At 40.3% G+C, this 13,922-nt stretch overlaps 1 protein-coding gene across 4 annotated transcripts in view; it reads left to right on the top strand.

Annotated features, from left to right (window-relative positions):
* TESK2 (testis associated actin remodelling kinase 2) overlaps positions 1-13,922 on the top strand; it is a 76,364-nt gene that overhangs the window by 40,848 nt on the left and 21,594 nt on the right. For all 4 annotated transcript variants that reach the window (XM_071436601.1, XM_071436602.1, XM_071436603.1 and 1 more), the window contains one exon: positions 12,095-12,241. In XM_071436601.1, coding sequence (XP_071292702.1) covers positions 12,095-12,241 — 147 coding nt within the window. The remainder of the gene's footprint in view (positions 1-12,094; positions 12,242-13,922) is intronic.

The raw sequence follows: 13,922 nt of genomic DNA, 5'->3' as shown, positions 1-13,922 counted from the left end.
AATGAATAACATGACCTGTGGATTAATGCTGTAATAAACCTCTGCTTGCAGGCTCTATCCTCTTTTTCCGTGGTTCGGATACTTTTTGTAGCATTGATTGGAGCTACAGCTTCACTTTATGAATGAAGAATGCTTTCAGTGGTGCTGGGCTAGTGCTGGAAGGTAGCTGCAGAGGCAATCTGGGCCTCCACAGGTGTAAAACCCAAGAGCCAGAAGAGTTAAGTTTAGCCCTATTGAAAGTATGTCAGAGGTATTGAGTCCTGCTAAGCTATGGTTACTTTGTATCTTTCCTGTAATGGACTTGAGTTTTAGACCTGGATAAATTTGGTTCCAGGAATATATGCTCTGATGATGAGAATGGTTATGTGGTATAAAACTAGAAGTATCTGTTGCTATTATTTATTTGCCTTTTTTGCTGCTTTTGTTGTAAGACTGGAAGTCCAGCCAGCACATATCTATGTTATTTCCTCTGTTAATTCAAATGTTAATTTGGTTGTTTGGGTTGTTTAGCTTTTCCCTTACAGGAGTCATTAAGAGTTAGACCTTGCATGTACTTGCCTCAGGGTCAACAGAAAACCTTTCACCACAGCCCAGGGATTTGACCTCTAGAGAAGAGTAATGGTAACCTTGTCTGATGCTTCAGTAGTTGCACTCCCCATTAATGACTGTGTGAGCAATCACTGTAGGCCCTGAGAAGAGCAAGGTCATGGCAGCAAAAGTAGGGTTTAAAGCAGAATGGGGAAATAGCTCAGGTATTAGGAAGACTAGGCTAGTCTGTAATGTAAAAGGTGAGAAATCATTCCATTTCATTGGCATTATTTTTTCCAGCACTAAATTAGGATGAATAGATCATGAGATGTCTCTTAGGGCTGTTTGCTGTCTGTGTAGTGCTTTTTTCACAGAATCACAGAATGGTGAGGCTGGAAGGGATCTCTGGAGGTCACCTGGTCCAACCTCCCTGCTTAAGCAGGGCTGACTGGGGCTGGTTGCCAAGGCCTGGTCGTAGAATCACAGAATGGTTTGTGTTGAAAGGCACCTTCAAAGATCATTTTGCTCAAATTCCCCTGCCATGGACATAGACAGCTTCCAATAAACCAGGTTGCTCAAAGCCCCATCCAACCTGGTCTTAAACACTTCCAGGGATGGGGCATCCACAGCTTCTCTGAGCAACCTGTGCCAGTGTCTCACCACCCCCACGGCGAAGAATTTCTTCCTAAGATCTAAATCTAAACCTACTCTGAGTTTAAAAATATTCCTGCTTGGCCTTTTAAAAGGTCTCTCTCCATCTTTACTCTAGGTTCCCTTCAGGTACTGGAAGGCTGCAATTAGGTCACCCTGAAGCCTTTTTTTCTCCAGCCTTAACAATCCCAATTCTCTCAGCCTTTCCTCACAGGAGAGGTGCTCCATCCTGATCATCTTGATGGCCCTTTATATTTCTGCTCTTGAGAAAAATCACTTATCTCACTACAGAAAAATTGTTGCAAGTTAGTAGGTGCTTTTAAATATCTTGTTAATGCTATCATCCTTTATTAAAATAATAAAAACTATGGTGAATAGAGATAAGGTAAACCTACAAGATGCAAAAAGCTGTTACTGTGTGCCTGCCTACTGACACATCTGAATATTGACTTAATATTCTGGGGTTAAAAAACCTAAGCAAGTAAACTTGTACAGAAAGACAAACCTATTGCCTGTGCTTTCTACTTCATTGCACATGAACACCAGGACTCAGTTAGGAAAACTCAAAGTTTTATCACCTTTGTTGTTGCATGCAGCAGCTACCTGCTGAAAGGAATATAGGGACTTTTCTTACAGCTGAAAAATTAGGAAGCTTCTGTTTATATTCCAATATGAATGTGTTTATAAGATGAAAAACCGTCTAGCAGTAGATGATAGCAAAGTCTCTAGCAATATAATTTTGAAATTATAAAAATCCCTATTCTTTAAAGTGAAAAGCTTTGGGATGTGCTTTGAATTTCATTTTTCAAAGTATAATTTTTAGCTTTTGCTTAAATTATTTTGACAAAAAATAGATATCTATAAATGTGAGTATTTAGTAGATGGATATGTGTATGTATCGGACAAGTTATTTGTTTGGTAGTACATACAGACCTTGGGCTTACTGGTTTCTGTGTCACTTGCAAAATGGTTTCTACTATATCTTTGATCATTTTGAAAATGCAGTTATAATTCTTTTTATAAGCTTGGTTTGGTGCCGACACTTCCCTTCATCTCTTGATTGTTCATAATAGAATTTTAAAAATACTTGTCAACACTTGAGCCATATTTGGTCTTCTTTTTGCACCCTTCACAGCATATGGACTGTCAGGAACAGTTCACTTAGGTTCTCAGTTTAATTTATAAAAAGTGGCTGAATGTGCTCTCTGCAAATCTAGTTTGTGCCTTGACAGCCCAGCTCTACCTCATCCCTTCTCAGTGCTATGCAAGGCGCTGTTTCATCTTCAAAGCAGTGTCCTTTTTCCTCTGGTTTTGTTCTCTTCAGAGCAGTACAGCATCTCTCTTCAACCTGAGACATCCCCATATGAAAGACACATTTTGCAGAACTGAAGAGACCATTCCTGGTCCCTTGATCCTGTCAAGAAGCACAGGTGCCTCTAGAAGCAGCCATGCCCTGGTTAAATGGAGAGTGCCAGACAAACCAGCTGTACTGGCTTAGTGAGGGGAGTGTCTGCCCTAACTATATTTTTTGAAAAAGCAATAAAAGTTACAATTCAGTTTTCAGTGACAGTTCAACATAGGTTAACAACTCTGAGAAAGCTGAGTGAAGGCCAAAAGAATATGAGCACCCTCATTTGTTTGATCAGCTAAAGATGTCCCTTTTTTGTTGAAACGATTCTGTAGGCACTTGCACTGAGCTTGTTCAACCAGCTGAGGAGTTGCAGACTGGTACCTATGTGTACCTTGCGTGTGAGAGCTGAGTCAGGCTGATGATGCAAGATCAAATCTAAACATGGTACATGTAATAAGTAAATGAGACTGTTCAAAGTAAGTAGAGTTTAAGAAACTTGCAGAAAAGGGAGGGGGAAGGTCGTGGTTTTTACAAAGTGTCACACCGTTTAAGCCTTATGTTGTAATTTAAAGGCTTCAAGTATTATTTTGTAACCAAAAAAAAAAGCAATGTGTGTAACACAGTGAAGTTATTTCACAGAAGTTTAAACAAAGTACATATTCTTTACTTTTATATGAATTCCTTGGAAACCCGATATTTTTGTGCATTTTTTAAAAAGAAAAAAGACTTCAGTCCCAAACACAGCTTGATGTGCTGCACATACCAAAAAAGTCCATTTAAAATCACACAAGGGGGCCTGGCTTTCAATGACAGGAGGCAGGAAATTTAGTGTTCTGACTGAAATTCCACCTCCAGTTCATACTATTGCAGCTTCATGTTGTGGCATATGTGGTGTGCTTGACCCTTTGGTTCTTTCTCCAGCAAAAATGATACAGGTCTCCACAGGAGTTTCAACTAAGTCTCTCTGATTTGTAGCTCTGCAGTTTTGAGTCCTTAAATATCAAAAGTGAGGTTTTTGGAAAGCATATGAAGGACCTTATTTAAGTTAGGTGATATTTCAATTTTTTTCCCCCTTCATCTAATGCTTGCTTACTTTTTTTTTTTTTTTTAATAAATGAAAGCTAACCATCTTGTCTGATGGCAGTGATCAAAGATGTGGGTTTCCAGAAAAACACTTAACAAAGAATTTTTAAAAATCTGTTTCGGTGGGTTGTACCTGGCCACACAGAATGCATTTTGTAAGGAAATTCATGTTACTCTACCTGTCATGACACTTTATTCTGAAGACAGAAAGGTGGAATTGATTCTCAAAAATTGCAGTAAAAAGCTCAGTTACAGGAAGCAAAAAGCTGACAAAAACATTGCCTTCTGGAGGACACAAGCTGGCATTTACAGGCCCTCTCTGAGGAGGGAAGCTGGCAGTTAAAGGAAAAAACCTGCTGTGGGCTGATGGTGAGCAGGTAGGTTAAACACACGGGGACAGCTCTCCAGACCAAGTCTGTGCTTTTACCAAAAGCAGAGAAGCAGTGAAAGCTGTGTGAGCCCTGCATTGTGCTGCAGGCAGTGGGAAGCTGCTTAGATGCATCTGCACTGTGTGGTTAGGCAAGAAGGGTGGGTTCTCACAAAAAGAAAGTTCAGATGTAAAAAGAGCTATAATCAGAGACACTAAAGAAGTCCTCATGTAAAGGCAGAAGCCAAGACTTTAAAACTAAAAGTCTAACTTGAGGTGCACAGTCTATATTATGCATGCAGGTGCTAGATGAGAAGTGATGAGCAACCAGTTATTTCAGTGACAACTTCTGAGCTTTTCTCCCTTCCTCTCCTCTATTTTTAAAAATTAAATCTTGGCTCTGCAGGCTATACCTTGGCTTTAATTATTTCTCCCTCCTCTCTCACAGGAGGATGACTGACTTGTTTTATCACTTCAGAGCCTGTAACAGTGCACAAGCCTTTTATTCATTATATTATTTGAGATAGGAGCATCTAAATATGTTGTGTTCTGAGGAAGACTTACTAAATATCTTGCTGGTGCTAACCTCTTCCTCCTTTCTAGAATGTCTCAAGGATAGAAGAAAGATAAGAGGCAGATAAATGTTCAACTGCAAACAAGCAAGTTCCATTGTCTCATTCCTTGTCTCCCTTCTGCCCATGTGTGAGGCACACACATGTGGGTGGGTGCTCTGTGTGTGGGTTGTGTGGGTGTTTTTGGGGAGGGGTTTTTAATATCTCTGTTTTGACACTCACTGTAAGCTGACTGGACCACTTGCCATTGCCTCAAGCAAGAAAGAAAAACATTTTTGTATTTCAACCTCTAAATTCTTTTATTGGTGGCTAGGTTGAAAAAAATGAGGAGATGTAAACTTCTCAGCTGTCATGGTATGGGGGGGCCAGAGAGCTGGAGAACTGAACACTGTCCTGGGCACTAGATTTTCCTGTTACTTCTCTATATGAAGAGAGGCAGTCCAGTTAGGTACTGTGATGCTGGCTGCTTAACTTTTTGCCTTGCAATTTTTTTCTCACATATTTTCAGTAAATTTAGTTTGTATGTAGTGCTTTCTCTTATTTCCCCCCTTTTCAGTCTGGATCCCAGGAAACATACTCTTGAATTAACAAGTGTTCTGTAGTTTCACTTCCTCATTTTGCTTTACTTATCAGCCATCCAAAACATTCAGAAACTCCTTTAATGTTTGTTTTTGCACATCAATAATAATAGAGGATCTTGGTGCCTTCTATAATTCCCAATAAAGCGTTTGAGCACCCTCAAATGTAAGTGTATATGTTGAGTGGATGTGGGAGTGTTGAGGTTTGGAAAAGTACTCTGAAACAGCTCAAAGAGAGTATTTATGCAGAATTTAAAGTTTGTACTATGAGAGGTGTTCACGTGCTGTAAGTTTTGCTCTCAGTAGATCCTTGTAGCTGTTTCAGACTTCAAAAAGTGAAGCAAAGAGGTTATTTTTCTGCCATCTTGCAGCCATATAATCTGTGGGCTGCTGCTGCTGTTATTTATGTGGGGAAGGTGAGAAAGACCTTATTTAAATGAGAAGCTCATTGCTAGGAATTGCAGCTTCTCAGCAGAACTGAGTTCAGTATGTTTGAAATGCTGTCAGTGTGGCTAGAGCCTTCTGCTCTTAACAGAAGTGTTATTGTAGAGATGCTGTTTCTCTTGCCTGTGTCAGCAACAAGGTACTTTCTCTTCTATGCCTGTGTGCTAATTTATGCCATATTCCAGATTCTTATCTGCACTGAGACTGGGCTCCACTTAGAATCCAAATGGTTGTGATTTCAGATTATAAGTGCAGGAGTTTTTGTTAGGTCTTCTTTGCTTTCTGTTTTTTTTTTCTACTAATATAATTACAGGAAAAATGGTTATCAAGGTCAGTTTGTATAGATATACTGGGAGTGTTTTCCGGTTCCACCAAAATAAGCTTGTTTCCTGCAGTATTTCAGACCTGAGTATGAGTGAGCATCCAGAAAACTGCCCTCATCCATGTGGGTTGCAGCAGTGCATTGTTGCTATGTGCCTCAGCTGAAGACTTACCAACAAGAATCTGTTCGTAGCAGCAAGTAGCCAAGTGAACATTACATTTTGATTGAATGGAATGACAGAAAAGGGCTCAATTCAGCATACTGACCATAAGAGCTGTTGGAATTAGAGAATTAAAGGAAGACAAATCTTGCTGAATTCTTTTCCATGCCAACGCTTGAATGTTTGGAATGCAACAAATGGGTTTCATTACAGCTCCTTCCTGAGTTAGTGCATGTTAATTCTTGTTTGCTCTTATAAAAGAAGCCATGCCTGTACATGCCTTTTCAGAAGGAGGAGCCAATGAATTAATCAATGCCACAACTGACAGAGAAGAAGAAACAGAGGTAGATCTGTTGCATTTCTTGGCTTTTGGTTCTGAGTTCTGAAGAGTGACCAGGCTATGGCAGTTAACAAAGCTGACCCTTTCCTCTGTGAATAGCTGGCACTTAAATTTATTTTAATCCTGTCATCGTTAACACCTTTAAAGAAAATACACCATTTTTTGTTAAAGAACACATTTGTATTGGTAGAAAAGCAGATGAGAAATTGATTTTAGGTTACAGATTCTTTTCCTTCAGTTTTCAGGAACTGGGGAGCAGGAAAGTAAAGGAGCCTTCAGATGCAGACTTTTGGTTTTGCTTCTGTTCTTTCAATCAAGCTGTTTTTCCAAGCCACTTGTGCCCTTGTGATCCCTCATTAAAAAGTTTGATCTTTGTTCTGAAATGTGTTTGCTTCACCTGTGTTCTCTTTCAGTATTTGTGTGTTTCTCCATGGCAACATTAGTTGACCTGCTGAGCAAAAGTATACTCACACAGCCCAAATTCAATATCCAACTTGTTCTGTTTCAATGATTAATTTATTTTGTTTAAAACAATTAATGGAAATGGAAGGGTACTTGGGTCAGGTGGTTTTGTAGATTTTTTAATTGTGGGATTTTTAACAACTGGAGGTCTAGGAACCAACTTCAAATTTAAAAAAAATTAATCTCATTGTCAATCTCGCTGTATCAACTTGTAGTATCTCGTATTGTAGTTTTGAACATAGTGATCCTGTCTTTCTTTTCCAGTTCTGCACAGCTGAAGGTAATGAAAACAGTTTGGGGAAAGGACGAAACTTCCAGTCCTTCCACTGTAGCTAGTTATGCCAGTTGTGGCAGAAGGGTCCATTGGCCTGTGCAGAAGGCAGAAACCTTCAGAGCAGTCACTCAGAGACTGCAGAGTGTGACAGGTGACTGTTAAACATAAGAGGACTGAAGATGCAGTTGTGTCTTCCTTGAGACAGGTGGTCTAAAAGCGGTTTTAAAGTTCTGCAGAAAGCTTAGTGAAAAGCTCTTAGCTTCCTTTTATTAGGCATGAGAGTTTCCTTCTTACTTCCAGCATTAGAAATGATACAAATATGCAAGCTCTGTCTATTTTGACAGTCTTTCATGCTTTTGTCAATAATGTCTGCAATACTTTATTTTGCTTTCCAGGTCTCCCTTCAGAGCATAACTACTTATTCTGGGTTTTGCTCTGATGTCTCTCTTCCTTCTCCATGCAGAAGGTGCTACTGCCACAATTCTAGTTTCTCTTTTCTCCTGCATCTCTACCTGTTTCTTCAGTGTGTTTTTGCAGTATATTCATTTGTTGCTATCTCAGTGTTTGTCTTGTTGTGTTCTGGGTCCCTGGATCTCTTGCTCTTTATTTGCCTCATTTGGTTTGTCACCTTAAATGCACTCTCCACACCTACTTTTCTTAACCACTTAAAGCCTTGTCTTTTGCAACAATTGGCCAACAGTACAGGAGTGTCTTGTGGTTATTTGTTGCTTTTCAAATGACAGGCAGTGACATTTAAAGTCATCTAAATAGCAGGCCAAATTTTTTCTTTTGGCTTTCCTGTGTCGTATCTGTTGGCTTATTTATATCAGACCTACACACTGAAACAGCATTGGTTTTCAAAATAGCATTGGAAACTCTTTGCAATTCCCATCAGTCTTCTCGCTCAGACTTGGCAATATTTGGAGTCTTTGTTTTTGAGAAATAACTGGTAGAATTGTGTGAATCTGATGTGCCTTTTCTTTAAGAGCTATTAGTTCTCATATTAGTGTTCAAACTACTATTTTGGTTTTTGAAGCTAAAATCTGACAGCTGAAGTTGGGTATTATCTGACAGCTGAAGTTCATTATTAGTCTCTTGAAATGAAGCATGTAATGCTGTGTGTAAGTACTGTTATATGCTGGAGTCTGATAATGGGACTGCAATTGTGTTATGAGGCAGCAGTTCTATTATGCTGATTTTAGGTTAAAGTAGCATGACTGTTGTATGGGGATAAGTTATACGCTGCTGCTTCTGCATTTCACAGCAGTAAACAATAACATCAGAAACCTCTTCAAGGTTCTTTGATCCAGAAATCATCTGTGCTTGGCTGAGCTTCTGAGTAACTTGTCCTTCAAAGGAGCTACTGCCCTCTTTCTTCATAACATTTGGGAGAGGTACCAGAAATGCAGTTTAGCTGAACTTTTGTTTTCACAACAAAGGTATGAGCTCTTACCTCGGATTTTTTAAAGAAAGAATATTTTTGTGGACTAAAATGCCAAGATCTTTTAAACCAGTGTTCAACATTCTGTGTTAAGTTGTAGTAAATGCAAAAACAAACAACCTATAGCTGTCGCTTTCAGACTGGCAGCTAGATAAGCTGGCTGTTGGTGTCCAGTTACATGACAGAAAAGTAGCATGAGGAATAATGGGTAGCTGTTTCACTGCAACCTGATGATACAGAGTTTGAAAAGGTCTGAACACTGCTCCATTTAGCTGTGATGTCTCTAAGAAATGTAGTGCCCTTTGCTTTCATTGTCCTAGCCCAGTCAGATCTCTGTTCCAATTGCTTGTACACTTATGTGATGGCTGCTGTTGTTGTTGTAGTAGAATAATGTTTTGAGATAATGTGTGTGCTGTAGCCTTACTGTACCAGTACTGTGTCAGGGACAGAATAAAATCCAGTGTTCTCTTTGGGAGAGGTGCATTTTCTATCCTTCAGGATATTCTTACCACACAGAGCTGATTTGTGCCAGTAAGAGATTGAAAACAAGTATTTCTCTTTCAGTTGCACTGGCAATTAGGAAGTAATGTACATAGTTTTGTGTCTGTCCTGAAAAGGCATTGTTGAAGTCCTCTGAAAAAAATAGGCCATCAGGCTGGCTGTTTGCATTGTCAGCCTGAGTGACTGGAAGAATTGGATTACTTACATGACACTGAGGGAGCACTGTGCAGTGCTTGCCTTAGGAACAATTCTGGTCTCTGCATGCAAATATTACCTGCTGGCCAGCTAAAACCTGAAATCAACTGAAGATGTCTAGGAAAATCTTAGTTTTGTTGTTCACTTGCTGGTTAGTCTCATGTGCTTCACATGTGTAGAAATTAGAGCCAAAGGTAGAACTCACATCTCTGATAAATGAGGGCTGTGCACTTGCTGGGTGGCAAGGAAGCCTGGTGGGTTTTTGTAGATCTGCTAGAAACAGGTTTGACTGTCACTTTTGTAGCTCGTGGGTGCTGTGTGCAATGTGTGTGTCAGCTGTCCCCCAGCCCATGCTAGAATCTAGTCCTTGCAGTTAAGATGGATGAATGACCCTGCAAGCCTGTTTGACTGGAAGAGTGCTGCAGGAATGTATGTATTGGATGCATTTAACTAATATGGCAACAATGGATCAAATCAGTAGGCTGCTGTGTTGAAAAGGAAAGCAAGAGCATGCTCGATATAGTAGCCAGCTATTGTCCCATTTCATTGTGTGTGTCAATACTCCTAGGGGCTGCTTGTTTATTAGCATTTCTGGAGCAATTTGTGTCATGGAATGGCACAGTTCAGAGAACAGAAAATGGAAGCTAGGTCAGTGATTCCCTCCCCCCTTGCATTGTCTTTCCAATGAATTCAAGTATGGTGGTGCTTTATGGATGGTCTGTTACTGGCCTGTCAGAAAGGTAAAATGGTTTGAGATATTTGCTAAGTGTCATTCTATAATTGAATTATTCAGCCAGGTGCTTTGGTGCTTTCTGTTTCAGGTTGGTCATTATTGTTCTGATTTGAACATGACTAGATGAGAGGTGCTGTTTGCACTGTTTCAAGGAGGCTGGGAATCTATAACATGTTACTGTAGAAATCTTAGTCGCTGTTTTTGACTTAAGCATGAGAGCACCTTATGTTTTTAAAAAAAAAATCTAATTTTATTTAAAAATAAAATTGTTTTTTATACTTTGGGGTTTTTTTTCTTGTGTGCTCTATAAAGTCATCTAGTTCCCCTAGGGGTTCAGATAAAAGAAATGAGAGAGATCAAAGCTGGAAAAGCTCAAAGCAGCATTGTTTCCAGCATTGAACCACGTTGGCTACAGCTCTAGTTGGTCTTGAAAATCTCCAAGGATGGAGATTGCATAGCCTCAGAGTGACCTATTGCAGAGCTGCTCTGCTCTCCTGGCACAGGAACTCCAACACAAGGAGCAGGTTGTTCTGGAGAGAAGGGGGCATGGCCTGGGCTGCCCGTGCCATGCGCTGCTGTGCACGGGCTGGGATGAGCCCCGTTCCCGAGGGATGCGCGCAGGAGCCCCCGGCTGCCTCGTGGCGCCCCCTCCCGATGGGTTCTGTGCCAGGTAAAATCGCTTGGTGCCTCCTCTGCCCCGACAATTTTGCCTCCTCAAATAGTTACTTGTGTATCTGCTGAAAGGGTTTTCAAAATCTGCTAGTGAGATCAGCAGCGGGTGGACCCGAGCTGTAAGGAAGAAGCTGTTTCTTGCAGCCTGTGCAGGAGGTGACCTGTGACCCCCAGAGTTACCAGAAGAGCCCAACTTGTGTGTGTTCTTTCCTTGCTGTAGCACAGCCTCGGGAGATCAGCTACATCCATCCACACTGCAGGGTGTATGGCTCATGTTTGCCTGGTGTCCCAGGCTCCAAGACACAAGAAAGAGCAATAAAATACAAGCAGGTTCCAAGTTTCTGAAACAACAAGAGCTGCAATTTAGGGGGTTTTGTGGTTTGTTTTTTTTTAACATGAGAATGATGCCACATGTTTTGTCCAAGTGAATGACACAGGAAAGTCGTTTGAGAGAGAGTTGGAGACCTGTGTGGCACAAAGAAGTGAAGTTGGGGCAGTCTGGCACAGGGATACATGCGTGGGCCAGGCTTGGGAGCAAATTGTCCTGTCTGCTTCACTTGGGTTTCCTTGACAGAAGTCACTGCATTGTTGCTAGGTTTTCCTTCTGGAGTGAGCTACTCTCTTTGCCTGGTCCCTGGTGGGGGACTAGGGCTGGGAGTTTAACAAGAAGCAATTTAAACACTATGTAGCTGCTGATGTGCTATAAAGGGTCTATACATAAAGCATAAGCTGTGCTGCTGTAGTGATTATTCCAGCACTGGAGTTACCTTGTCTTAACCTGGGCTATATTACTTAGAATCATTTAGGTGCTGCTTTGTTTCGCTGTCTCTTGTAGCATTTATCTTTCCCTTATTGTGCTCTCCTTTTTGTGAGGGCCACCATTTGATGGGGTTGATGTAGTACTGAACACACTGGGAATCATATTGCTAATTAGAACTCGTAGATACAGCAGTGAAAAAATAGAACTTAGAGCAGCACATTGTAATATTTTCTTTGATGCTGTCTCAGTTTAAGGAAACTTGATCAGGCTCCATGACCTACACTTGGATGCTTACCTCTGCCTTTGTTGATTAATTCTATATGAAAGTCAGCTCTGCATTGTTTTTTTGCCCTAATTTTCCTCAAGCTGAAATGAGAGAGTGATAGGATATTGCAGGGGTTTCTGAAGGGTCTATTTAAATCCACAGAGTTAATACAGTGGTGGCTGTTGCCTCTTTAACATAAGGGTGTTGGTACAGGTGGTGAAGGGAGACATTTTCAACTTCTCTTGATCTGCAAACTTTGTGCCTGCCAAGCCCATATGAAAAAAAGGTTTTAATATGTAACTGAGCTGAAGTTACTTGTTGTAGTGATGAATTTTACATTCCTGACAAAATATTAAGTTAAATAATTAATTACAAATGTCACTTTGTCTTTTCAGTACATCAATTGTGGTAACCTGGAACAGCTACTAGATGGCAACCAGCATCTGCCCTGGACGGTGAGGGTGAAACTGGCATATGACATTGCTATGGGAATCAGTTATCTTCACTATAAAGGCATTTTCCACCGGGACCTTACATCCAAGGTACTGTTTATAAAATTGAGGGAACTTCCTAATGAAGGTACTGTTACTGATTGTTGGGTTTTCTCCCTTCCTCCATTCCTTGCAGAGAATTGCTATTATATAAGGTGTGATCTAAGACATTTTGAGAAACAAATTGAAATTCTGTCTGTAGAATGAAAACTCTCCTCAAAACATGTTCATAGTTTGTATGGAAACTAGAGAAATTGTTATCATGAAGGAAGATCATCCCTTAAATGAGTTCAGATTAGGATTTCTCATAAAGCAGCTGCAGAGTTTTTCTAGTTCTGAATTCTGGTTCAGTAAAGTATTTAAATCCCTGGATAATTAAGCACAACAATCTAACATTTGGAACAGGTTAATCATATAAAGAACCCAAATTGAGGGGATTATTACAAATGCACTTCAAAATCTCCTTGTTGTTTTTGTTTCCCTGTGTATTTCACAAATCTTCTGTAGGAAGAGTGACCTTTCATTACTAATTCTGCCTTAAGTGCTATGTACGATCCTGGTTTATGTTTCTTTCATTTTTAAAGTCAGTAAGATCAATATAGTTTGCCTAAAATTTTCAAGTTCTGATTTTTTTTTCCAGAATAATATATCAGTGGCAGAGTTTTCAGTGGTCGTGGATTTTCTTTTTCCTAGCTGTTCTGGTGACATGCTGCATGAATTTAGTTGGCTGAAGTAGCTGGATAATACAAGCTCAGCTAGAAATATTGACATAGGAGCACTGAGCTGTGTGAGCAGATTGTCCCAGTATTCACACTGGCTCTTACCACCCATTGCAGCCTGTACTGAAGCTTTGCTGTCCTGCCTGTCCTGTTGTCTGGTGCTAATGAGCTGGTTTAAACTCACTGGGGGCCTGCAACATGAAAGTCTTTCAAAACTCTTCTTGAGAAGGCTTCATCATGTCACTTCAATCAGAAGCATCCAGAAGAATGTTAATTTAGTCTAAAAGGAATTATTTTTTAGGATTAGAAACATTTTTTAGAAATAAAACCACAACAGTGTGTTTACCAATGAGGCTACTACAGTTTTAGGGGTTTTTCTAAAGCTTCCTTAGTGCAGTGTTAAACAGATGTAGAGTCTGCATTTAGTCAAGGTGAAAAAAACCAGTTCAGCTGGTAGATGAAAGAAGTATTTTGGTGAAGTCATAAAATACTTTCTTGGCTGTTCTTTCAAGTGAAAGGCACTGAATTCTGTAAGGAAGAATATCAAATTTATGAAAAATGCCCAGACTTGGAGTCATGTCACTTTGACATGATACACTCAGAAAGCTCCATTTCAGTCACCTTGGTGTGTGCAGGTAAGAGATCCATAAAAATATCTGAAAAGACAACTTGGTATTCCCCTTTCTCTTTCAGTTCAGGATGTATTTTAGTGCATTTAAGAGTAGAGTTACTGCAAGGAACCCAAGTAACTAAGGAGAACTGAGTGCCTGCAGCATTTATTGTAACACATTCTGTGATGGTCAGTCATATGAAAATCCAGTTCCTGGGCTCCCTGTGAATGCCTTTGTTCCCAGCTTTACATAACTGTATGTCATTCTCTGGTGCTGCCCTGCCAGTGCTTCACTGTTATCTATTGTTGAATGCCAATTGTTTGGAAAGCTGCACCCGCTGGGAGGGGTGCGGGATGTCCCGGGAAGAGCAAACTCATCAGAGGCCACGGGAAGTAGTTGAGG

This window comes from Agelaius tricolor, unplaced genomic scaffold (genome assembly GCF_023055355.1).
Source record: "Agelaius tricolor isolate 1412-34295 unplaced genomic scaffold, bAgeTri1.0.p SCAF_11, whole genome shotgun sequence".
NCBI classification, from domain to species: Eukaryota; Metazoa; Chordata; class Aves; order Passeriformes; family Icteridae; genus Agelaius; species Agelaius tricolor.
The sequence above is the reverse complement of the archived record's forward strand: the minus strand, read 5'-3'. Positions and strand labels throughout refer to the sequence as shown.